The sequence below is a fragment of the Seriola lalandi genome, unplaced genomic scaffold (genome assembly GCF_002814215.2).
Source record: "Seriola lalandi dorsalis isolate HSWRI2012SDOR001 ecotype SW California unplaced genomic scaffold, Sedor1 jcf7180002054563, whole genome shotgun sequence".
In the NCBI taxonomy this organism is placed as follows: Eukaryota; Metazoa; Chordata; class Actinopteri; order Carangiformes; family Carangidae; genus Seriola; species Seriola lalandi.
Genome location: NW_019525116.1, coordinates 144,069 through 169,672, shown reverse-complemented (window position 1 = coordinate 169,672; position 25,604 = coordinate 144,069). Strand labels below are relative to the sequence as shown.

At 39.5% G+C, this 25,604-nt stretch overlaps 2 protein-coding genes and 1 long non-coding RNA gene across 5 annotated transcripts; 1 reads left to right on the top strand and 2 right to left on the bottom strand.

Moving 5' to 3' along the window:
• The first annotated feature begins 1,178 nt into the window (after positions 1 to 1,178).
• LOC111662469 (uncharacterized) lies at positions 1,179 to 6,597 on the top strand. Of its 2 annotated transcripts, XM_023416338.2 has the most exons (6): positions 1,179 to 1,270; positions 2,389 to 2,801; positions 3,592 to 3,737; positions 4,839 to 5,007; positions 5,125 to 5,287; positions 6,305 to 6,597. In XM_023416338.2, the coding sequence occupies exons 2-6, from the start codon at positions 2,484 to 2,486 to the stop codon at positions 6,595 to 6,597; spliced, it is 1,089 nt and encodes a 362-aa protein (XP_023272106.1). In that variant the 5' UTR covers positions 1,179 to 1,270; positions 2,389 to 2,483. The 2 variants fall into 2 exon arrangements, with proteins under 2 accessions (XP_023272106.1, XP_087032756.1); XM_087176630.1 differs by lacking the exon at positions 1,179 to 1,270 and having other exon boundaries at positions 2,270 to 2,801.
• Positions 2,037 to 9,751, bottom strand: LOC147818553 (uncharacterized). 2 transcript variants are annotated; one of them, XR_015437866.1, is made up of 6 exons: positions 9,490 to 9,751; positions 6,226 to 6,610; positions 6,001 to 6,074; positions 5,779 to 5,904; positions 2,537 to 2,759; positions 2,037 to 2,260 (listed from the first exon to the last, which is right to left on the bottom strand). It is a non-coding gene; the product is annotated as an uncharacterized LOC147818553 (long non-coding RNA). The 2 variants fall into 2 exon arrangements; XR_015437865.1 differs by having other exon boundaries at positions 5,779 to 6,610.
• A 1,051-nt stretch (positions 9,752 to 10,802) lies between these two features.
• Positions 10,803 to 19,188, bottom strand: LOC111662437 (M1-specific T cell receptor beta chain-like). Its single transcript, XM_087176621.1, has 7 exons — positions 19,098 to 19,188; positions 18,705 to 19,008; positions 15,077 to 15,213; positions 12,385 to 12,732; positions 12,277 to 12,288; positions 12,081 to 12,187; positions 10,803 to 11,080 (listed from the first exon to the last, which is right to left on the bottom strand). The coding sequence occupies exons 1-7, from the start codon at positions 19,171 to 19,173 to the stop codon at positions 11,054 to 11,056; spliced, it is 1,011 nt and encodes a 336-aa protein (XP_087032747.1). The 5' UTR covers positions 19,174 to 19,188; the 3' UTR covers positions 10,803 to 11,053.
• Between the last annotated feature and the right edge of the window lie 6,416 nt (positions 19,189 to 25,604).

The window sequence follows — 25,604 nt, the reverse complement described above, 5'->3', positions numbered from 1 at the left end:
CAGAGAAAAGCAGTAAATGGTAATGTTTAGTGTATATAGTGCGTGTATCCGTTGTAAGCTGCTGCATGCAGTTGCCCTTTCAGATTTAAATAAAGTTGAATTGAATTGAAAGGCACCATGTAAACACATTTTAATCCAAACTCTATAAGATATTGCAGTAAGATTTTGACACAAAGGCCAGAGGAGTGACGGACTCCTGGCTCAGGAGGTTGGAGCCAACTCTTCCTGTGAATATGTTGAAATTTCCTTGAACTGAACCCCAAATGTAACATCTGTGTGTTAATGACTGTGTATGATGGAAAAGCAGTTTGTGTAGAAAAAGTGTGAATGTGGCTTCTACTTTAAAGCACCATGAGTGGTTGATAAGACTGGAAAAGCACTTTATAAGTATAGTCAATGTACCAGACAGGTGATCAGGGCCACATAGTTCACTGCTTAGCCTGCTTAATAAACCAGCCATGAAGGACTCTAAGCAGGATCTTGAATATCATTTATAAAATTGTATTTGAAAAATACGTTTGTCTTGCAATATTGCAATATTGATTAATAAACATAATGTTCAATAAATTTTGATTAAATTTGTAATAACAAAGTCATTCATGATCTCTGGCTAGAGGGGCCCAAGGCCCATGTTAAAATCATGACTTCATTAAGGTTAGGGGACCTTTTTCACCATGGTTACAATAGTAACCAGTCACTTGGCGAGAGAGCTCATTAAATCCAGGCATAGCATGATTTGACCCACAGTGAGCATATACAAGCTGTAAATCTGGGACAACACTGATGCTCACATCATGTATGTATGTGAAAATCAGCTATGGTTTTATTCCTCCGCCCATCTGGCTCTCCCATTCTGTCTGTCTCTGAAAAATGCACACACGCACACACAAATTCTTCACAAGCTGTTAAGAGTCTTTATATTATATTCAAGTCATCGAAACAGACAGATGGAGGGACTCCAAGGTTCTCTGGTGATATTAACAGGAAATGAGAGGGGGGCACAGAAACCAAAACATGGTGAAAACATCAGACGAACTGCCACAGTTTAGTGGATGAGAGGAAACATTTGGTGATTGGAAAGGATTAGAGGATTAGTGACATAGCTGGCTGCACTAAGAGTCTCCATCAGCATCAGCATCATCACTGTCTTTGTTTCTCTATCTGCGTCCATCATCTCAGCTTTGCAGAGCTGTTGTGCAGCGAAGTCAGAGGACATGAAGGAGTTGGTGATCCAGGATGGAGATGTCTGTATGCCTCATAAGCAGGAGAGGTGAGTGAAGAAATAATCAGACCAAATGGTTTTTGTGTCATTTGAATATTGATTTTACTCTTCATCTTAATGTGATTTGTCACTGTCACTGTGTGTTGTTGTCAGATTTTATCTTAGAAATGTACACCTAATAGTTTATTTTTCTCCAGTTACTTGAGAGTTTGAGATATGAAAGTTTATTGCCAACACAATTACTGTACTCTGTTTAATGACAAGATATTATAAAAAGTATCAGTTAGCACTGATATTGAACATGAGTTAGTAGGAAAAAGCAAACAACTTATTCTGTTGCTGCATTACAGTAAATAAGAAGTAAATGCTGAAAACTATTATTGATTTTCTACTGTGTACAAATATGAGAAAGAAGTGTCATCAGAGATGTTTGCTGAATTTAATCCATTACTGCTGCTCTGTCTTTAATGGCTGTGATTATGTAACTACATTTGGCTGGGAAAAGGAGGCTACAGCAAATGAAAAACCCGTGTTAAAAACAAGTGTCACAATTATAGGAACAATTTAAAATAAGTCAGTTACGTAATGATGAAAATTTGGCGACAGTGCTTTTAATGCTGGCATTTGATTGTGGATAGTATGTATGTTTCTACTACATGAAAGGGAGACAGTCCTGTAAAAAACGAGCCCATAGGTCGTTTGTGCAGCAGGTTATTATGACCCATAGTTACGTTTTGTTGTAACGTAGTACAAAGAGTGACAAAGTCTGCGGTGGATGGGTGGGTCAACAAAACAGGCATATGACACAGGAGAATGGTGTTCGATTCCCATTTGAAACCAACAGTTTATATTGTAACCATGGCAACAAAGATCATTTAATGTTGAGGAAGTACTTATTTTAACTGAAATCACGATCCACCCCAGAATGTGGTCTGAGCAATGCGTCCTCACTGCCTCCTGGGTGTGTTCACATCCGTACTCAGAGTTGACCACTTGTGAGTGGATCACCTGAGATGCGTGTAAAGGTCTAAACGGGGCCTGAGTGGACACAAAAGAAATTAATAAAATGAATCACTGCAGGTTTAAACATTCATTAGATCCACAAAACCTTTATGTTTGTAACTGATCTAAACATAAACTACAAACTCTTTCTTTTGTATTTCCAGTTTCGTCTACACTGACTGTGAGGGTTGACGAAGACAACAGTAGAATTAAACTTCAAAGCTTCGTTAACCTTTCCACGCTTTAACTACTCCACTGAATGAGCTGCCCTCGGAGAAATATGTGTCTTCTTTTCCTGGCCCTTCTGTTTACCTTTTATTCACCCCCGTTGCTTTTTCCATCGGTCGAGTGCTCTCACTCGTGTCCGCACCAGTGCGTTTGTTATGAGCACGCTGACCTGGTGGACTGTCGCGCCCGTGGGTTCCAGCACGTTCCCAGGGGCCTCCCACATGGCATGTGGCTGCTGGAGCTGGGGGGAAACAATCTGACTGAGATTGGTACCAGAGCCTTCAGCAGACTGTGGTCCCTGCGAGTGCTGGTGATGACAAACAGCCAGATACAAGAAATACAACCACAGGTAAAAGCAGAGGGGTGGCAGGACTATGAGGATTTTTTTTTTTTAATTTCCAAGGAAAATTTAGGTTTGCTTGTTTGGAAAACTACACAGGAAATATTGAATATGAAAACAGGTTAAAATGTTGTAAAATATTAATTCCATGCTGGTGTAATGTTGTAGGAGAGTTACCATTAAAGGTGAAGCACTTAACAATTTAAAGTGTTAGTTCAAGCTCAGAAAGGGTTTGAAGGGAAATACTGAAAGGTGTTGAGGTGAAGTTCATGTCAGTTGAAGGTTAGTCACTGCAATGAGCTGAAGTTTCAGGTACTGTTGAGTGAAACCAGTGAAGATAGTTGGACTGTTGAAGTACAAACATGTATCTAAAGGGTTAGAAATTATATCTACTGGAAGGTCTAATCATCCTGGCCAAAAACAGAATGTCTTCCTTGTGAACTTCTGCTTTTGCACAACCAAAAAGGTGACAGTAGCGACATTGTCGATGGTATGACGGACAGTTACAAGCTCTGTGAAGTTCTCATAAACTTTTTAAAACTGCTTCTGACTCTGCAACCACTGACAGCAGTTGATATCAGAAGTGAAAGAGAAGAAAGTCGTAGTAAAAAATCTGTTGAAGTATCAGAAAGTTGAAAGTTTAAAGGTTTGTCAGAAAGCTGTTGAAATGCCAGTCGAACTGACATCACTGCAAGCAGTTGAAGTGATGAGACGGTAAAGGGAACACGTTGAGGAAATGAGTGAGGATGTAGGATTAAAAAGTAAAGATTTTAAAGAAGTGTTCTTTCTCTCTCCACAGGCATTTTTCTCATTGTCCTTCCTGGAGAAGCTGGATCTTAGTTGGAACCAGTTAAGCTCTCTCCCTGTCGACTTCTCAGCCAGTCTGTCGGCTCTCAGAGAGCTTCGACTGGAGCACAACAACTTACATTATATATCTGGATACAGGTAACTGTCTGTCTGCCCTCAAAGTCTGTCTCTCTCCCACCATCATACTCCATATTCCTATCAGCCTCCTCCTCCTCATTGTTGTGAAAAAATGTATACCCCCTTTTCTTCTACTTGACCTGATGTTTGAAACAAGACTGTGTAAGTGCAGCAACAAAGTTGGGAGATTCATCTAGTTGGTCCACTATCTGAGCTGCTCACCTCGTCCACACAGGTGAGCTCAGACATCCTCCAAAGATCTCATTGTTACAGTCTTTATCCAAAACTTTGCCTTCATGATTAGTCATAGAATATAAATAAAGATGGATGTAGCCTCCGTGACATCACCCACAGGTTTCTGAAGAGTGGCTTTTAAGTTTCAGAGTGAGCCGCTCCACCGTCGCCATCTTGGCAGTGCCTGCCTGCACCTTACTCCTCTAATCCAAATGCTAAACGCAAATTCAAAAGTGGGCAAAGAGGTGGGGTGTACGTGGAGCTGAGACTTCAGACAAAACTACAAATACTATGTTCTTAATTAGACAGTAAACAAACCCTAATTAGACACCATAGGCTTCACCTAAATTTTGCTGTAGTTAGAAATCCCATATAATTCCGTATTAGATCCAAAATAAACAAGATATGTAGTTAGACACCATTTCACCAAATTATACTCTAATTGGAAAATCGAACAAAATGCTGTATCAGGTCCAAAATATTCTACAGTTAGAAAACTTTTCCATAATTATGCCGTAATACATCACATTGAATACTTCAATTACTTCATCATGGATATGTGATAGCTTCATTACACATCACAGGCTGTAATTAGAGGTTGCCATAATGATAATAATGCCATATTATATATTACATATATATTATTGGGCCTTTATTTCACCTTCTTGCTGATCATTTGGTACTCATTAGAAGAAAACTGTACTGTAAACTAAAGTCAAAGCACATGTGGTCACATCTGGGCACTCTTTCAGTCCTCTGTTGTATAATGTATATGGAGTTGCTTGTACTGGTTGACCCTAATCCAGTTCCCCTGAGTTTTATAGAGCTATAAGCCTTCAAGCTCATTGTTGTTTTCATGCCATAACTGTCTCCCCCTCCTCCGGTCAGCTTGGAGTATCTGGACAACATGGAGAAACTGGACCTCAGTTATAACCAGCTGGCGTCGGTTGGCCCCGGTGTGTTCAAGGGCCTCTCCAGGCTCAGACAGCTCTACCTGCATAACAACAGACTGACTGTGGTGCAGCAGGGGAGCATGGATATGTTGCCTGGACTAGAGGTACATAAGCAACTGCTGAAATAATTATGTGTGAATACCAAGTTGTCTGTATGCCCATCTAAATACCTGTGTCTCTGTCCATCTGTCTATCTGTCTGTCTGTCTGTCTGTCTCTCAGGTGCTCCAGCTGAGTCACAACAACATCTCTAAGATAGACAATGATGCTCTGGCTCCTCTCTACAGTTTGGCAGTTCTGGCTCTGGAGGGAAACAACCTGCATCACCTGAAGTTTAAAACCTTCCTCAGTCTGCATACAACAGCTACACACATCCAGCTGTCAGGTGTCTACAATCACTACTACTATAACCTGTGCTCATCTTGTTTTAAACCTTTCATCAAGTGAAAGAGGTACCACTCTGGTCACTCTGTTATAATAGTAAACAAGCCCAAGAGTCTATTACCACGCTACTCTATTTGACAGTATGTTATTATTTTCCAAATCTGAATTTTGATGTGATGATGGCTTGAAATGAAAAGTCAGAGACTCACCAAAGTCAGTAGGATTCATCATCTGGAAACCATGAATGTATAAAATTTGATGAATGGTGGTAATTATTCTAATGCCATGAGTGTTTGTAAAACAATGAACAAGATCTGGTATAAATTGGCATCTAGCTCATTAGTCTCAGTGTCCAACGCATCATATCAGTGAATACTACTACTGCTACAAATAACAATATCCTGTTTTGCACAAGATATACATTTTGAGCAGTATGTCCTTACAGTATGTAGAAAACTTCAGATAAAGAACTTCAAAGAGAACTAGAATCACCTCCTTGTGGTTGTATCCCTCCGCCAACCGGTCAAGTTGCAGGAAATATGGGCACAATCTCTCCTTCCTGAGTTACAGCATTGAATAATGGCAGACATGATGATCACAGTGAAGTTGACCTTTGACCTTTTGGATATAAAAACTTATTATTTCATCATTTTATCTGATTAGACATTTGTGTTAAATGATGTCATAATTAGTGTATTATATATATGAATGTACCAAAGTTGAAGAAGTTCCCTCAAGGTGTTACTGAGATATCACATTCCAGAGAATGGGAAAGTCGAACGGACAACCTTAAAACATATTGCCGAAAATAGAATTTACAGACAATATATTTCAACAGTTATACTGAATAATTAAAATACGATTAGAGCTGTTTTGAAATAGATATTATTACAGAATGAAGAGTACAGTGACTGTGTTGCAGTATTCAAACAATAATACCTTTTACTTTGTGGTATCCCTTCAATCACCACTCTTTCTTCATACATCTCTACATTTACCCTCCTTGTTGTTTCACCAGAAAACCCGTGGAGCTGTGACTGCGATCTTCATCGCGTCTTCAGTAAGATCCTGCACGTCCGCCACCTCCACATCGACGACTACAGGAATGTGACGTGCCAGGACCCGCCGCAGCTGACCGGGGCTTCGCTGGCTTGGGTGGACAGCCAGCTCTGCATCGCGGAGACCGCCACCGTGCTCGTCATCACCATCACCGTGCTGGTCACCGTGGTGGCAGCTCTGGTGATGGCTGAGAGGACCAGGAAGAGGAACCATGGAAAGAACTGGGACACTGAGTCACAGAATCAAACTTAGAGCTCCTGAGAGGCTGTATGATAGACAGAGAGAGGAAGAGGAGGAGGCATCACAATGTGGAGAACTCCCTGACTTGACAACCACAAAGAGCAGATCACATGATAATTTTAGCTGGCTATGTCCAATCACAAGATGTGTTCACTCACAACCTGTTTTCTATTAGATTTCTTTCTTTCTCACTTGTTTTTTCTTTTGGTTGCCATATTCAGTAGTTTTTGAGACCAAATCTTTGTTTGAATCTAGTATTGTTTTTAATACAAAACTTGTGGCATCTATGTAATATGTAACTGTTCACCCCAAAAATAAATCTTTAAAAGTGTAATCCATTATGTCAAATGAAAAATTGTAGGACAAACTTTTAATATGAGGCTTCTTGAAGATGCTCCCCATGTTTGGGCTCTGGATAGTTGACTGTCAGATGTCCAAAAGCATTTAAAACATTTATTTTTTCCAGGCTGACAGTCAGACAGATAGAGCCCTTGATAAGGACCATATGGCTCTCGACACCACAGCAGATTAGTGCTGGACTGATGTGGGAAAGAGAAATAGAAACACAGTCCTATTGGGGTTATAGTAAAGGTCAGATGTCAAGATGATTACTGCTGGATTGGAATACATTCATTAAATTTGTGTGTGTTGGAGAGTATTAAACAGGCAGAGACAGAAGCCCAACAGCAGGCCTAGCAGCAGATTGTCACAGATAAATATTTTTTCATATTAACTGAGGTTTTGAAATGTCAGAAATTCATCAGAGAAAACTAACAAAAATATGCAGATAACTGAGAAAGTTCTTTGAAGAACTTACTACTTTACTTTTGTTAATCAGCCCAGCTTCATCGAAGGTGCCTTTAAACAACTGTGAATCCTCCACATCCACACTGTATGTCACATCCGTGTTGAACAAGATATTGTGGTTTTACAAGCAGCCACACAATTAAGAGGGATCCAGCAGCTAGCTCAACATTAATCTTGGCGACTGCACTTAGCTCTCCAGAAGACCAGACCTCAGCTGCTGACACCCTCCAACTGTGAACATGAGGTGTATCCTTGGCTAATGTTAGTAAGCTAGCTAAAAATACACAACATGTGAGTAAGACAACTTTGGAAATATCAGGAGTTAACTGCCTCCCTGCACCTCCAGCCCCTGCATCAAGCTAACACATGCTAAAGTTCCTATGTCTTGGACAAGCCCCCAGGAACAGCACAACAGTGGTGGCACAAAATAGTTTTTCCCAAACACAATCACTGGAAAAGGAGCATCTGTAAAACGTTGAATAAAATTTTACCAACCAATCAACCATGTAAGACGTGTGATTATTTCACAAGGATGTGACAAAGGAATCTAATTAAAAACCAGCATTTTTTAATCTGGTACCCTTTGACCTTTAGTTTTACTAGTTCACCTCTGTTTATGCTTTTTTTAGGCAGCTGTTTTCTACTCAACCAAAAACAGCAGGCTGCTCCAAAGCCTCGCCCTCGGTCACAACAGACTCCTCATCTGAGTCTGGGTCTGACTGAGGCTCGAACATGTGGCTCAGTCTCTCTAATGTTTCCTCCTCTAACCATCTGGATAAGCACTGCTGTTTCACCTGTCAACCTGCAGCAAGCAGGGGCATAAGGCCTAACTCAGAATTTCATGTAGATGAGTTTCCAACCACAGTTTTCAATTTTTTGTGTCACTTTTTATGTGGGGAAACCATGTTAAACACAATAATAATCATAGCAGGGTATTTTAACATAGTTTAAAACATATATAGAGAGGAGCCTTAAGATTAAACAGACCCCGCTGAAGGGAAGGACTGATCACATCATGAATCAATGAAGACAAATTCGACCTCTCCACCCTTCTAAGATAATAGGTTTTAAAACTGAACAGAACAGACTGGAACAACAAGGATTAGAGGGAGATTTACCACAGTGACTGACTGACAGCAAGGATATTTCAGACACTAACTCAATGGTGCGTGCTGATTGGGTGAGTGGGGGGTGGGTGGGGCGGGTGAGTTGTTACTCTTATCTCCTGGTGGAAGAGAGTTACGGTGAAAATGCCCTGTTTGGTGAACAGGAGTTTGTTATTTTTCTGCACCAGATGCTTTGAGGATGGAACACTTTATCATAATCATGGATTCTGCATTTAAAGGAGAATTCAACCCTCTTAAGAATTCACTTTTCTTATTCCTGCGCCCAGGAACAGATTGGTGAATATTTGTGAACATGCAGCACTCTCCTCTAAAGTTAGAAACCAAAGGGAGAACCTTAAAATGTGTAAGGTCACCCCAGTTTGCTCTATAACAATGAATGGGGCTCTGATGCTGTGAGGTCATAAAATGTTTGTCTAATTTCTCACACCAAAATGTGATGAGACCTGGTACACTACACAGCTACTGTAGATTATTGAGGTTATAGAGGAAACACATTTCTTACAGTGGCAAGTAATTTCAGCTTTATATTTCAGTAGCCTGACTGATGAAAACAAGCCTTTCGCTTTTTTAGAATATGGCATTTGTAAGTTTATTTCTTCCAGTGTCTGTTTTTCTACTGTATTCGTTCATCGTTTGCTCTTAATTTGGGGGGTTCAATTAAAAAGTGCATTTAACGTTTTCATTTGTCACTTATGACATTTATTCGATATTTTAATGGATTACACAACTGCTGACACAGAACAAAGTCAGTGCCCTCCTGTTGTCTGTGGAGGATTTGAGGATTCTCTGATTTCTAGCTTTAAGACAGATAATAGACTTAACTGTCCTTGGGCATGGGAATAACAAGTGACATTTAAACCTTTTATTTAGTAAAATTTCTTTCAAATGAATGAACTGTGTGTTTATGAATGTTGTGATTATTATGTATTAGTATTTTGAACTTCATACACAGCTGCTGTTGGACTTTTACCTTCACTTCCCGCTGCAGTTCGTGGATTTCAGCTGCAGCTTGTGAAGTTTGAACCTTCCTTTATAGACTTCATGTTTGCTGGTTCACTCTTTCCTTTCCTGTGTCCATGAGAGAAAGCGGCAAAAAAAAAACTGATTTCTCGGCCCAGATATATGAATAATAGCATTAGAAAAATAAACTGTGGAACCATTTATGTGGGGAACATGGATGTAGGCCTATTAAAAGACATAGTAGGTTGAAATAATACAAGCATGGTGGGGAACAAACAAACAAACACCTGTAACAGACAGTGGAGCAGGAAGGGGAGGGGAGGAGACCCAGCAGAGGATCGAGCTTCACTGTTATACACTGCCCTCATGTGGTGATTATTGGGCAGTGTTTGCGTCATTTCGGATTTAAATAAGGACCACTCCTGGCTCTGTGTAGTCTGAGTCAGTAAGTAAAATGCTCGGATCTCCTCCTCCTCTTCGTCACGCTGGTAATGAGGACAGATTGTGACAACGCTCAATTGAAACTGTTACATTCTTAACTCTCAGCTTGCAGCTGATGATACTGAGCAGCTGCTGGGTCACACTGTAGCTTCAGTTGACACAGAAACAGCAGTTTCTTGCAGACCTGCGTGGTGCAGCAGGTCGTTGCGCAGATGGAGGTGTCGTTTGCAAAGGTTGCGGTGAAGTGGAAGACACCGCTTCCTTTGTTTCTCGGCACTTAGAGCGACCTGCAGCTTTCTCTGTGACCACATCCTCTGCTCTGCTGTCGCTCACAACGCCCCTGTTGACATGCAGCGGTTGACTCACATTTAAACATCGACTCCTTCAGCCTAAAGGAATATGCTGTAGCTTTACGCTCACAGACCGTGTTTATCAATCATGATATGTCGCTGCAAAACAGTCAGTGCAGAATGGAAAAACTAGATCTGACTTGAATCTAAAGGAGATAAATGTAAAAATATTTTACAGTTGTAGATTTATTTTAGTGTTTAGATCTAATCAGAGACACTTTTCCTGTTTTGATCCCTTAAATGACCCAGTTTGCAGGGCTGGGGCTCAGTGCAGTGAATGGAAACATACATGAGTTTCTCACAAAACCGACAGAAATGGAAGCAACTAAAAATACTTCCACCGAGTCTGTAATGTCTGTCAAGTAGACTCAGATATGTGGGCATATGTGTCTGTATGGAAACAAAACCATGCCTCCATAAAATAACAACCGAGTGGCAAGCATCTCACAGGTGGAGCTTACATGTGTTGCAGGTCGTTCTGAATGCAGGATATCGTGTTAGCTTCAGAAATAAAATAAATAATGATGCCATATCTCTTCTGAAATCCTTTATTGAGAAGAAAATTCAGCATAAAGCAGTTCACAAGCTCTTACACAAACAAGGCATCATTAAGTATCAATCAACATTGGATATTAAATGATTCACAGGGTTTTAAGTCAAGCAAGTTGCTCTCATTTGTGCAGAATGTGATTGGCTGATTGAAAGCAAATGCACTTCAACATACACGCTTTTAAAATTGTTTTACAGAAAACTGGAGAATCAGCTCATCGTTCAGCTCGGCTCTCAGTCGTTCTGTTTTCCAGATGAGCCCTGCGCAGCAGACAGAGAAGGACACATTTTCATATCACAAAACATCATGTTAGTTGATATGAATGTGATGGCAATATTACATTTTGATCATGTCACTAAGTCCAAGTCACTTTTCTGGCACAACATATTTCCACATCTGAGTAGATTCCAGCTGTCATCCTCTGCTATTGGCTGACAGATGATTTTATGTATGTGCACCAGAATTGGTCCAGATGTAGCAGTAACATCTTACAGTCATGTTGGTATATGATTCCAGTCGTAGAAGCAGGCATATGGATTTATTTTGGTATGTGGGTGGCCAGGTCAGACCTGCAGCATTACCATAGCACTTCCAATATGACACAAATCTAAATTTAATGTTGACGGGAAAAACACTGATTAAATTCACTCATTAATCATCATTAATCCAATTTGTGCTACTTATCCGGACCCAGGTCATATTTGATGATTAATTCATGATGATATTAGCAATTATTGCTAATAACTGCTGGGAAGTGCTGACAAAAATATGAACAATTCATGGACTTGGTAAATGATCTAATCACCCCTAATGGTTTTCAGTGATATCTTTAATGCTTTGGCTTAAACTTAAAAAACCTTGAATATGATTTGCCCCCCTCATATTATTGGGAGAAACAGGCTAAAAAAACACGAAAAGTGCATGGGAGCAAATATAAAAGGTAGGTAAACCAAACATTTACACGTTCAAAATTTGTTATCCCTATTACTTTGTAATGGTGATTGAATTGCTGCCTGAATCAACAGGTAACATATATGAGTGAAGAAACACCACTTATATATACCGCTTAACCTACACTGGCCACAAGCTCTTTAATTCAAAACATACAGGACCATTTACTATGACAAATACAACACTTTCTATTGGAGACATTATCTTTTTAAAAGCCTGAGCACAAACCCAGCACCAGTTCTCGACTTTACTATTGTGGAAATGAACAATGACTCATGTAGCCTGCACACAGTATGATGGTGGACCAACCTTAAGCTTATAGAGCAGCAGCACCACAAAGACTCCAAAGAAGCTGCTCTTCACAATCAAAACAGCGTAGGACAGTTTGGCGTTTTGCGTGATCCTCAAATATCTCCCTGCAAAAAACAGTGACAGTTCAGTCAGTGGCGTGTTTCAGCAGTGTTCATACTCCGAGCTGTAAATGTTCACACAAAACTATATTTACCTCCTCCCGGTGCTGACAGGAGAAGAAAGGAGATAAAGGTTTAATCAGTGCAGTTATAATTCATGTCATTAACAACATGTTTAGATTCTTAGTTGTAAATGAACATACCCTCAATGCCTCTGACCCAGTTTGAACTGTACGTAGTTTTGTTCCCATTGAAGAAGCTGACGGTGCAGGAGAAGTTCTTCTCTGGTGTATACCACTGTATGAGTGGGACCATCAGCCTGCTGGTGATGCGATAGTATTTACCATCCCGCCGGGCAGAGCTGTCGGTCGCCACGCCACGTGTGACATTTCCCCCATCAATCTGCCAGAACACACTCACATGGTCCGGGTAGAAATCAGACGCCACACAGACCAGGGTCTTGTATTGCTTATTATCTTTCCAGTTCTGACACTCTCTCACTGAAGGTTTCAGCACTTTCACTGTTGGCTGTTTGGGAGGAAGGTTCGGTTCTGTGGGGACAAAGCGGGAAGCAAGTTATTAGAATAGTCAGACATTTTGGGAAATACGTTTATTTGCCTTCTTGCCGAGAGTTAGAGGAGAAGATTGAAACCACTCTAATGTCTGTACAGTAAATGTGTAGCTAGCTAGTAAACTTAGTTTAGCAAAAAGGCTTGAAGCACCAAGCCTGGCTGTATGCAAAGATAACAAAATACACCTACAGTACCTCTAAAGTTTGCTCATTAATACGTTCTATTGAAAGTGTTAAAATTACACAAGGGGGTTTACCAGCCAAAATAATTCTTGGCCACTTTGATTTTTCTTAGAGTTAATTGAACAATTAATGACAGCATGTTATTCCAACCACAATAAAAAAAATTCAGATTAAGAAATAAAGATTTCAGCATTTAAAGATATTTTCTGAATGACTAATATAGACATTTCCACTTTATTAAATTATACTCAGAGGAAACGTGTGAGTGTTAAATCAGCAAAAAGCCAATGTTGGTTTGGAGTTTAGTTAAAAAGACACTTTTCAGTTCTTACATGGATTTTTCAGTATTAAGTTTATTTATTTGTATATATAAAAAAAAGAATCCATGAGTTCCATCAGAAGATTTCTACTTTAAATTCTGACTAAACTCTTTTCATGAATAAATATAATATGCTCCTTACAGAAGAGAGCCTGTTTTTATGATAAGTTAAATCGGCAGATTTCCAATGGGATTTCTGACTCACAAGATGATAAAGATTTTTTTCTACTTTTTTAAGTTGTTTTTAGCCATTTCCCCAGTTTTCCATCTTTGTTGTAAGATACTAGGTCCTGGATGTAGCTACATATTTACAGTACGGACCTGAGAGCAGATCAATCTGCTCTTCTAATAAAAAGTCAAAACAGTTTCTTTAAAGCTGTTGATTGTATTCATGGAAATATTGTGACTCAACGAAATTTAAACATGAACCATGAGTATTCTCGTGCAACATATAAAAGCCACATGCAAACACTGTCCACATTCACAGCTATTATCACAGATTTTCTTTAAACCTGTTATCATCTTACCAAGAACTGTTAACCTGGTTCCTACAATAAATTCTTCTTTAAGTATTAATAAATGAAGTTGCTTTGTGTTTGATTTATTTAATTTCTTCTTTATCTGACTAGAAAGAGACATCCTCCAACTTTCAAATTCATAGCACTGGATTTAACTACAAAATTACAGCTCATCTTCATAATTGCATTCAAATTATAACTTTTCAACAGGCCTAAATTTTACAAAGAAAATTTTACATCAGAATCTTTAAATTCAAAGATTAATTATTGCATGTAATATTATTTTCTTACCTAAGACTGTTAATTTGGTGCCACTACCAAAGTCAGCAGGGTTGTAGTTGCCCACACTGATTCACTGCTATAGTACAAACTGTTCAAGCTTTCAGCACAGCAACAGCTGTACATTGTCTTTTTTTTCTTTCTTCTTTTTTTAAATGGAAAAAAACAAAACATTTGGAATTCCAATTTGGAAACATTTGGAAGTGTGTCCAAATTCAGGCTTGATAACAAAACTAAACATCAAGAGCCAATTATTTTATAACTGCAGCAGTTTGATGGGGAGCAGGTTAAGACCGACTGATCAACTGAAACAAAACTAACCCTGGCCATATAAGGCTGTTGGAAGGGAGAATACTAGCCTGCATTTACTGCTGCTAATTAAAATCACCTAAAAGCAGAGTCCAAGTATTGCTTATTCTCTCACATTAACAAACTGTGACAGATGACTGATTAGTTCTTACCCAAGACGGTCAGTTTAGTCCCAGCTCCAAAGTAAGCTTCAGTGAATGAACACAGACCTCTGAGACTGTCACAAAACTCTTCCTACGGCTTCTTTCTGTAGTTTATCCAGCTGCGTCACTTTACTACTCAAGCCACTCTCTGCTAAAGATCACTTACGTTTTATGATGATTTAATTAATTTTGATAGCAGTTACATTATTCATCAGTTTCTTTAAGGCAGATTAAATATGAACAAAATTAGTGTTATATATTTTAATTGAATTAGAGTTGATTTCTTACCTAAAACAGTTAATCTTGTTCCTCCACCAAAGTGAGCTTCGTAAATACCAAAAGCAGTTAACTGGGCTCAAATCAGCCTATAGATGCAGTTTATGCTTTTACCTTATATCTTTAATACTTCCAGTTTATTCCTTATTCTACCACTTTCCTCTAATTCCTAAAAGCAACACTGCTGAACAAAAAATTTCTTTGTCTCAACAATGAGTGAAACAGACTGCGAGACTCGCATATATAATATTTTGCTTCATGCATTAATTCATTAAATGAAAATTTGACGTTACTCACCAAGAACAGTCAGTTTTGTGCCAGGCCCAAAATAGGCTTCATAGTAGGCACAGTGCAAGAGTGATATCAAAAAGCATCGAGCTGAACGAGAACTACAGAGCAGCAAGTATGGACAGTTCTTATTACAATAATTCAACCTTTATTTACCTACATCTACCTAAAACTTAGAAAGAACATAGAAGTACTGAGCATGAATCTCTATCACCAAATCATCTTTACACATTTGCTTTGTTCTGTGAGAATCTCTAGACATTCCCAAAATCTCACAATGCAATATTAGACTGAAAACATTCATCTAAAGTGGTCACAACCTGATAAGGTTAATATTGGTCATGATGACGCTCAGACTTACCTTGAACAGTCAGTTTAGTTCCACTTCCAAAGTAAGCTTCAGCCCCAGTGTCACATTGATTGCATCCTCTATCAAAAACTGGTAAAACTGGTTCTTGGAAAATGGCTCATGACATTACTGTAGTTTCAGCATAGAAAATGTCCAGAATGTCCTGGTTTGCTGTTTTTTATTACAATGAGTGGATAAAGCCCAAAGGGTGGGTTGGATTTTATTTTTTTCCAAGCAAATTTAGGTTTGTCCAGTGCCAGAACAGTGAGGCATCCTTCACTTTTTAGAACACTTATGTTTCTATGTTTTGCCAATTGTCACAGTTGACTTTTGTGCTCCAAACTAAGCATTTTAAACACAGGAGGTTTTTGTACAGCGGCTCCATTTGATTGTATCACTGTGCCCCCCCTGTCCCCACAGTGAAAAAGCACCACACAAAAACCTTCTAAGACTTCTCTTAGCCCTCGTTCCCCTTGCCCGGCCTCTTCATATCTCAGCCTCCATCTTTCTCCATCTGTCTGTCAGAGGGCTGTTCGGGTTGGGCTGACTGATGGCTGAGGTGAGCTCCATGCAGCCTGACTGATGCTTTTTCTGTGAGGCCAAAACAAGAAGCAAGAAGGAGTAGCTGCACAGAGGAAGTGACGTCTTTCCTGGTCACACCTCTTTATCCTCTCAGTTATAAGATACAGTGACTAACCTAAAACAATCTTTCCTTTAATTATTCTATTACTCCATAATTGCTCTTTGACTCCTTTAACTTTTAGTAATTCTACAGGTACCTTTAACTACATAATGAAACATTCAAACCATAAAACAACACATTCAATATTTGGGGGCCAACATTGTGACAAAAAACAAAAAGATGGCAGTGAAATAAAATTAAGCCTCCCAGTGCAGGCTTGTTCTCGGCTGGTGTGCGTTGGGCCTCCTTAAAGATGAAGGCCCCTGACTGTGGCCGCGCTTCATAACAGGGTTACTCACCCCTCTCCAGTTTACCTCTGTCTTAAGAAAGCGAGTATCCAGTTCTTGACCGTGGATGAAGATGTTCTCTCCCCCCTCGTAGCCAGAGGAACACCTGGGTTTTACCTGGTCACCCAGTTCGCTATCTGGTCTCCTGTCGCTCAATGTCGGGCTGATGATATCCACTGACGTGCTAGCGAGCGGTTAGCACTCAAGCTGAACGTGCGCGCTAGCTTAGCCGCTCCTAACTCAGACCAAACACACACTTATTTCGACAAACTGAAAACGCGGTAGTTAATCAAAAAGTTTGCTTTAACTCGCTGAGCTTCGTAATGTCCATACTATACTCTGAAGCACACTGACAACCGTAACACCTCTTTGATAGATTTAACTGTTAGCCTTTCCTCTCCGCTCTTTAGCCAAGCGTCAAAGAGGCAGCTGTTTCTAGTCAACTGCTCTCACGCACACATACGTCCCGCCGCTTGCTGTACGCCCGTACCCTGACCAATCAGTAACCAAGGAACTTGACGTTGCTTTACAACTGACCAATAGAAAGGTAGGATACAACCTAGCACTTTAGTATGTGAGAATAAAATAAACAGTTAGGTTTTCTCACTCTTTTCACAACGTGAAGACGAGTGTACTTTACAAACAAACTTTAAATGTTACATTCAATGTCGTGGTAATTTACACTACTCCCCATGTAAATGGATACGCACATTTAAACACTGTATAACATATTATAGAATATTACATAACAGTGCAAATTGAATATAAAGGACAATATCCTAGGGTTTATGAAGAAAATAACCCAAGGGGTTACACCAGTTTAGTCAGGGAGATTGCCAAGATGTATATTAAACATATTCATGCTCTCCAAAAGATTAACTTCTCTCAATTTCGAACACTACATGCTTTCCTCCAACACAACATTCAGGCCGAATTAGACGTTTATCATTTATCGTCTTAGGTATGTATGTATGTCTTATTTCCTATTTCTTCTATGGACTCCTGAAATGTAATGATAATTCTTACAATAAATTACATAAGATCATGTTATCACATCAAGCATATACGATATCATAAGATAAGTACAACATTATTAATGAATGATGTAATAATGCTGACTAAATATGCCTTACTCATAACATAAATGCACGTAGTTATTATATTACTATTATCATTGCAGTCATGCAATGATATGCTATGCTATAATGTTTTACTCTTACATAGGAATATTTAACAGTTTTTAGTATGTTTAACTCACATAATGGCTGTTTTTTCATTACACTTTGGTATATTGATTATCTAATGTAAGTCAAAGCTTACTACAACATTATAATTTTTTTAATATGTAATGCCAAATGTACCCTGTAGAGGTCAGTATATGATTAACTCTTAAACTTGTTCTTTCCCTCCAATTACAGAAAGAAATTAGTTTTATCTTCTTAGGCAGCAAAAATAATTAAAGCCTAAGAGCTAAATAAAAGATCATCTAGAGCAGTTTGTAGGGACTGACAACTTCTATAATAACACCTGTGGACTTATCTGTCTGATCAGCTCTGTGGTTCTGCAGAAACATCAGGGAACTGAGAGGGAAGCAGTTTTGTTACTTTATGAATTTGTTTCTTTTTAACAAATCATTCAGACTCCATCAAATAGAAAAAAGCTCTAACAATATTTTTTCCTCAAGTCAAACAGCATCCGGAAACCAACTTACACACTAAAATCTGTATTATAGTTCAGATTCCTTCAGGAGAGGGGAAACCAAGTTATGGGTGAGTGTATGGTGGGATGTTTAGGTTGGGTTCAGGTAAACTAGAAGTATTTTGTGTTGTTTACAATTACCTGTGCAGATATTGCACCCTGCTTTTGGACATTTTAATTTTCCATGTGATGTGTAAACTGCTTCTCACAGTCAGGTGGTTTGACATCATAGCTGTATCCCATCAGTTCCTTCTCTATTTACTGGTACCAGAGCATCACACAGAAACTAAATTACCCTTTCCACTCTGGGCTGAGATGGCTGAAATGTCACAGTCTTGACTTGATCTGTGGATTGAAATTCAACATATGGGTGATACATTCTTTACATTTTAAAACATTTTTAAATATTGCTGTGTGACTATTAATTTCTTTGATCTTTGTTCATTTTAAAGAAACATGTGTAAACAAGAAAAGAAGAAAAAGTCAGATCCCTGGAGAAACACAGCTTCATCTAATCAGACTGAGACTCCTGCTTTTCAGCTGCACATCCTCAGTCATGACAGCTGAAGGAAAAACACACTGAGGGGTTTTTTGTGAGGGAGTGTCATTACACTGCATCACTGTGCCCTGGCAGCGCACAGATACACAGCCGAGTGGAACAGGTTTGCTCTGCGAATGATCAGATCTCCTTTCACTGCGCTTTCTTTTCTCAGCTCAAACTGCTCCTTGAACTTTCCTTCGTAATTTGGGACTTCTGTTGCATATCCAAACACAATGAGGGTCATAGACTGACTGTCCTCTCTTTGCTGGTACCACAGCATTATCGGGAGGTCGCTGTCATTATGGCTGCAGCCGATGTGGACCTCAGCACCCTCTTCCACTATCTGAGGAAGACTTTGATGTAACGTGATGCTGTTGACCTGACCTGTGGGCAATTTAGATAAAATAGAGCAGATAAGGAGAAAAGGTTTATATCCGATACTTTAAAGAATCTGTTCAGATTTAAGATCTTACCTGGAAACCAGATGAAGAGAAAACAAAATGTGTACATGAACAAAGACATTGTCTTGTTCTGCTGTCTGAAGAACATGGTTTTGCTCTGAGTGAATAATAGTGTGTATTTTTGTATTGGGGAGGTGCTAATTCGTCCTCGACGCCATGTGCTCTGCCTCCATCTGTTGGCTGAATATAATCTGTGATGGATTCATTCTTTATTCTTTGTTATAATTAGTGAATTATCTGGCTTAATTCTGATTGGGTCAAATATGGTCCCGCTGAATCTTGTGTCTTTTCAGTCCATTTTTTTCTCACTGCCGGCACTTGGTGACATCATTAGCCAAAAACAAACTACTTCTTTTGTGATCAGATGTTTATTGTATATACTTTAAATAAAGGTGCAGCAAAATGTTATGACAGAGCCATTTATCAACATTGTGTCCCAAAACTTTCTAACATGCAACTTTCTTTTTTTTAAAGTCTCAGGCTTCATATATTTTATTTTAGGTTTTCTCATTTCACAAATTAATGAAGTAACAGAAAGATAAGAAGAATGTATGAAAGATTAAAAACAGAGTAGGCTACCGTCATTACATTTTTTGTTAGATGAGAGATCAATGTATTGATTTTATTTTAATATGTAGACAAGCAGCTGAGTCATTTCAATGATGAAAATCATCTTGTTTTAGCTTCCCAAACATGAAGCGACTCTCATCATCTTTAATGATATCATTATGATTCTCTCCTCTTCACTAAATATACACAGTTCTGTAAAACTGACATTCTGTTAAAGGATAGATGCTTTGTGACTGTGGTTTCACGCTGGTGTGTTAATATCTAACGGATCATCATGGTTTTTGTAAAAGAGAGGAGCTATTTTCATCATGGTGCTGAACGCGCTGCAGCAAAGTACTCTGCGCTGTGTTCAGGGTGTTTCAGGCTTTGGATGTGGAGATACACCGTGTTCCCTCTGTCAACGCTCATATTAAAGTGGCCTCTAAACGACGGTTCAATAAATTGAGTTTTGTAATAAATGTAGCCAATGAGCTTCAGGGCAGTTTCTCCCTTTGAACGCTGATACCAAAGAAAAGTGTTAAAGTCTGGGTTTTTGTATGTGCACTCTAATTTGACTGAATCATTCAGCGGCCTCAGCAGTTCAGCTGGAGTCTGAAGCACTTGCATTTCTTTACTGAGGGAAACTCCTGTAGAGAGATGAAGAGAGGACTTTATTACATGTTTCTTAAGCACACAGCCAAGACAACGCAGGAGTGTCTTTGGGACGACTCCTTGAGTGACCAAGCTAGCAATAAAACAAAATGTGAAATGAGTGAAGCAATTTGAAAAATTTCTTAATGAAATGATTAATTATTTCCCAGATGGTAAAAGATCAGACAGTCCAGTAGAGGAGCTAGTTAAAAAAGACAAAGTAAGTGTCTTGCTAGCAACCCGAAAGCTAATCTATAAACCACTAATAAACAAACAAATAAATAAATGTGATAAATAAAGCCATTAGTTATACCTTATAATCCCTCTATTGTAGGTAGAAAGTGGTACCAATTAAGGTGATCAATAAGTGTCAAATATTCCACTTTCTTCGTCCAGGGCTAAATCAAGATTATAAAGGACAAGGTGGATTTCTGAATACCTTTCATACAGATGATAATGTGTATGATGAGATGAAGCCAGATCATGTTGAATGTGAAGAATCGGCTGTAAACTCTGACGAACTTGTTTGGATATGAAGACAGTAGTAGCAGTCAGTTGATCTTCTATCAACTCTGTCTGTCTCGTTGTGTTTTCATGTCTATTTCCTCTTCAGCTCCTCCCACTGTTGAATTGACTCTGCGTTCATGTGGTTTGCTGCAGGTGTGCAGGGTAAAAATTCGGGTTTTTGTAGCAAAATTTGGGGCTTTTCTATCACAGTGCGAGGCTGCACAGAAATAATGCCCGCTGTCTCTGGGATGTCGCAGTTTGAGGAGATGAAGGAATGCCTCGCTGTTACCATTTCCACTGACATTGAAGCTATGCTGATAGGGGTCTTCAACAATGTGAACACTTGTATGAGCTGAAAAACCCACTAGCTTTAAAGAAGTGTCTCCTCCAGGGCGATGAAACCACAGAACAGTGTAATAGCTGTCGATATTGTGTTTGCAGGTCAGTTTGACTTCATCGTTGATGTTGCCGATCAGATCAGCTGGAGTCTGATGAACATGTTTATTTGGTGATATTCCTGCAGGAAGGAACAGACAACGAAGAATGTTAATCCAGCAGAAGTCACATGGTCAAATTTAGTGTTGAAGCAACAATGAATCACTCGATGTACCTTCGACCCAGAACAGTGGAATTATAACTGCAATCAAAACAGTTTTCATGTTGAGCATGGCTTCTGCTGAGGGACAAGAACTCTTCACCGTATGTGTCTGAAGCAGGAGAGGAAGTGAGATGGTGCAGGCATCACATGATGAAAAGATGTGTTCACTCATGTGGTGTAGGCTACCTCCCTTGCAGCACGTAAGTGTGGTCTAGCAATAAAGTTATTTTGTATGCTACAAGTGCTGGAGATTTGACCTCTTTTGACTTTTTTCCCCTTCTCCACGCACTTTAGTAGCAGGTGAAGTTGTGTCAGAAACTGTTGTTCACATGCTTGTTGGTCAAAGAGAAAAATGTGTTCCTGCTCCACTTGAGTCTTTACATGGACCTTCCCATACACAAATGTAATATATGTACATATACTGAATTTCCATATAGGAAATATATGTACACATAAAATGAATATGTAAAAAAAAAAGATATAAAACCTATTTGAAATTTGAACAATTTATATATATTCACATATTTCTAGCCATTCAGGTATCCATGTTTATGTATATATGCTTATATTGTAAACATGTCACATAATTTAATGCAAATTTTACTATGGGTATTTCATATATGTTATAAACTTATATCTTCTGAATGCCGTTATAGTTAACATATATGGCATTATCACTCTTGAAATAGGGACTCAGATTCACACATTGCACTCACAATATTTAAACCCACAGAACAGAATAGCATTAGCCAATAGTGACAGGATATCAAATGAAATTACAACCACCAAAACAGGTGTCTGCTGTGTCATGTTATTTAAGAAACCACCACTGCTGAAAGATAGTGTCGAGTTTTTGTAGCAAGCAGAGACACTTTGTGTTAATGTGCATACCTCGCTGCACAGTAATACGCTGCACTGTCCTCATCTCCAGTCAGACTGAATATGAGAGAAACATTTTTTGCGTCATTCTTACTCAGATCTCCATGGATGCTAAAGTGCTGTTCATATGGCTTTTCCATTTTCACTTCATAGTAGTTTAAATATCCAATGAGTTTCATATCTGTCTGTCCAGGTGGCTGCTGGTACCACAGCATCACCCTGTAGTCAGTTTGTCCATGGGTGCAGACGAGCTGCACTTTGTCCCCGAGGCTTCGGATTAGAGCAGGGGGAGTCTGATGGACCTCAACACTCAGACAGCCACCTGAATACAGAAAAACATTTATTTTTCATTTTGTGATGGATGAGAGAAAGAATTCACATCTTCAACAGAAGGTCTTTGTCATTACCTGCAAGGCAAGAGAAAAAGAGAAAGCAGATCATCTTTACTTTGTCTTCTCTACAGTTTTATCTCATCAGCTGGTGCCTCTGCAGAGCTGCCTGACGTCTGAGGAGGGAGCCGGGGCAAAGAGGCGTAATAAACGTGGCCAGAGCTGAACTCCACCTCCACCACATTCAAATCATCAGCTGTGGCCCCTCACTGTGATCACATTCATTTCGGGAGATAACATTTAAAATACATTTGTTTGTTTTTTTATGTATATATGGTATTAAAAAAAGTTCAGCTACATTCATATGTGCATAGTGATTCGACAGTTGGGCTGCAACGGTAAGAAGTTTGAACATAGAGTCTACATCATCACATCATGCCAAAGCCGTCGCTGCATAAAGTCCCTATTTCAAGAGACACGCCTATGGGTCGTATCAGAGTGTTCATGAGGTTTGATATTACTGGTATGCTGGTGGTGGTGCTGGTTTCCAGGTAATGTGAACACAGTCGGTTTGAGGTCAGGCGCAGTGAGACACCAGGAGAAGTAGCAGTACAATTCCAATCTTTCCATGTTTATATGCAGTCTTTCTAGGTCATTTATACAGGGAACAGAGAGATGGCTGACAATGGTTGCTCGTTTTATCGCCAGACAGAAAATATGAATCATGAATTAATTCCATTAAAAATATATAAGCTTAGAGAGTCATGATATAAAGCAACTAGCAATATAACTTGAACATAACTAATAATTGTATATTGCAAGGTTTAAACAACAAAGAACTCACATTACACTCAGTCGAACACCTGTGACCAGGAGAACCCAGGGTTCTGCTGCAGGTGGACAAAAGAGTTCGCACCTATAGTCAATCCTTCTTATGACCTCTGATTCCTCCAGCCCCTCCTCCTCCCTGCTTCTCCTGAGGCAGCTCCTCCTCTAAACCTGATCTTCACAACACAGAGGGTTGAAAAAAACAACCTGTATGGTTGTTGAATTTGGAGGACTGGTTGTATTTTGTCCATAGGTGTGGGTTTGAATCTAACTGTTGTGCATCCTATCCCTAATATTGCCAGAAAGGATTTAGATATAGACTGAGCAGCCTTGGTTGAGGTCTGTATTCTGTGACTGCTTTCCTGTCTATCATCCATTAAAGAATGAAAATTATAAAAGAAATAGTAATCACTCATTAAGAGGTTATTTCACAGCAGGCAGAATTAGGCGACTTTTATTTTGATTTATTACCTAAAAATAGTCATACATTTTACTGCTTTTGTGCATGTTTGGTCTAAATTTGGATGTTCAAACAGTAAACTCAGGCAGTGTGCCAATCATCCGTGTGTAGTTTTGGTGCAGCTTGACAGGTGTCTGCATCACTGTATGAGCTGACGGCACAGAGATACACTCCGCGGTCTCTTGGTTCCACATTTTTCACTGTGAGCGATCCGCTCTCACTCACAGTCTTGTTGGCTGAGTATTTACCCTGGCTAAGGTTCCGAAGTCTGGTGGCTTGTAAGGCAACGTGTGGACAATCAGCTTAATGCCACCGCCTGGTAACTGCTGAAACCAGTACATATGATAGTAACTGCCATGCAGCTTGTGACTGCAGTCCATCTTAGCAGCCTGACCCATCTGTACATGTAAGTCTGGGATCTGCTGGATTCCCGTAGCCCATGTTACACCTGGAAGATAGAAGTAAAGTTAACAGGTGAGGATATTTTCAAATACTCCCTTTATAGTTACTTGCACATAACAAATAACAAACCATGTGAGCTTTATTGCTGGAGTAATAAATAAAGCCTGTTGGTTAAAACTACCTGCAGCACAGAGCAGAGACGCAGCGCAGGTGACGAGAGATGAGATCATTTTGATCCACTCAACACACAGTCGGCCGTCACAGCGCGGCGTGTGTCATAAAACAGTCTGTGATCTCTCCTATCACAGACTATTCAGCACTTCGCATCAATGCCAAGATGGTGGTGTGTACGGTTGCAGCTTTGCTTTGAGCTCCCCCTGTCGACGTAGTTTGTTTTTTCCTCTAAGCAGTCAAGCTGCTGAATAAAACTCTCCATGGCGACCTGCTCACGACAACAAGTCTAACATGCTGATGGTTAGCAGGTATGGTGTTTACCATATTCACATCTTAGTTTAGCATGTCAGCATGCTAACATTTGCTAATTAGCTCTAGACACAAAGTACAGCTGAGACTGATGGGAATGCTATTTAGTTTTGCAGGTATTTGGCTGGATGAAAAGTCAGGGAATCACAAAAGATATTACAATTCATCCTCTGGGGAACATGAATTTGCACCCACTTCTTAGCAATACATGTTACTGGCTCATCTAGAGCCATGCTGCCACCCTGGCTAAAAAGGACTCTCTACAAGATTATGAAAATAGCAACACTACCCAAATGCTACTTTGAAATGTCAAAAAAACTAAGTTGTTAAACACCATACTTTACTTGTGCTCAGGGCATTAAAATAGATTATATAACCTTTTTCATTATAATAATAATCCAGAATACACATTGTGACAGTTTTAAGTAGCACTACATCTGATGTTTTCTTTTTTTTGTAATTTGTGTGAACTGACCCCTTAAAATACTTTAAAATACTGGTCATTCTCTATGTACATCACCATCTATCTGCTTTTACCTGGCCTCACCTCATCAGCATCCGTCTGATGTTTACCCTCAGTGTGAAGTCCCACTTGCCTGCAGAGGGGTTTCCTCTCTGCAGATAGAGCCTCCTCTGTGTCTGAAACAGGAGAGGTCAGCATTCCTGTGCCCAGGCCTCAAATAGAGACCTGAATTCTTGCAGAAATAGTCCAGATTCCCGCTGGGAGTTGGAAACCTATCCTCTGTTCCTGGGCAGCTGCCTCCCCCAAGGTGGACAATCAGTGTCTTTGTGAAGCCAAGCTGATGCCAACACACTGAGCCCATGCAGAGCAG

Bases quoted from the DNA above. Each gene is read 5' to 3' on its own strand.
- LOC111662469 (XM_023416338.2), top strand. From the start codon at position 2,484: ATGAGCTGCCCTCGGAGAAATATGTGTCTTCTTTTCCTGGCCCTTCTG. The intron at 2,802-3,591 runs GTAAAAGCAGAG...CTCTCTCCACAG, and splicing joins TACAAGAAATACAACCACAG to GCATTTTTCTCATTGTCCTT. The intron at 5,008-5,124 runs GTACATAAGCAA...TCTGTCTCTCAG, and splicing joins ATATGTTGCCTGGACTAGAG to GTGCTCCAGCTGAGTCACAA.
- LOC111662437 (XM_087176621.1), bottom strand. From the start codon at position 19,173: ATGTTCTTCAGACAGCAGAACAAGACAATGTCTTTGTTCATGTACACA. The intron at 19,009-19,097 runs GTAAGATCTTAA...AATTGCCCACAG, and splicing joins TCTCTTCATCTGGTTTCCAG to GTCAGGTCAACAGCATCACG. The intron at 11,081-12,080 runs GTTGGTCCACCA...TCTGCTGCGCAG, and splicing joins TGCTGCTCTATAAGCTTAAG to GGCTCATCTGGAAAACAGAA.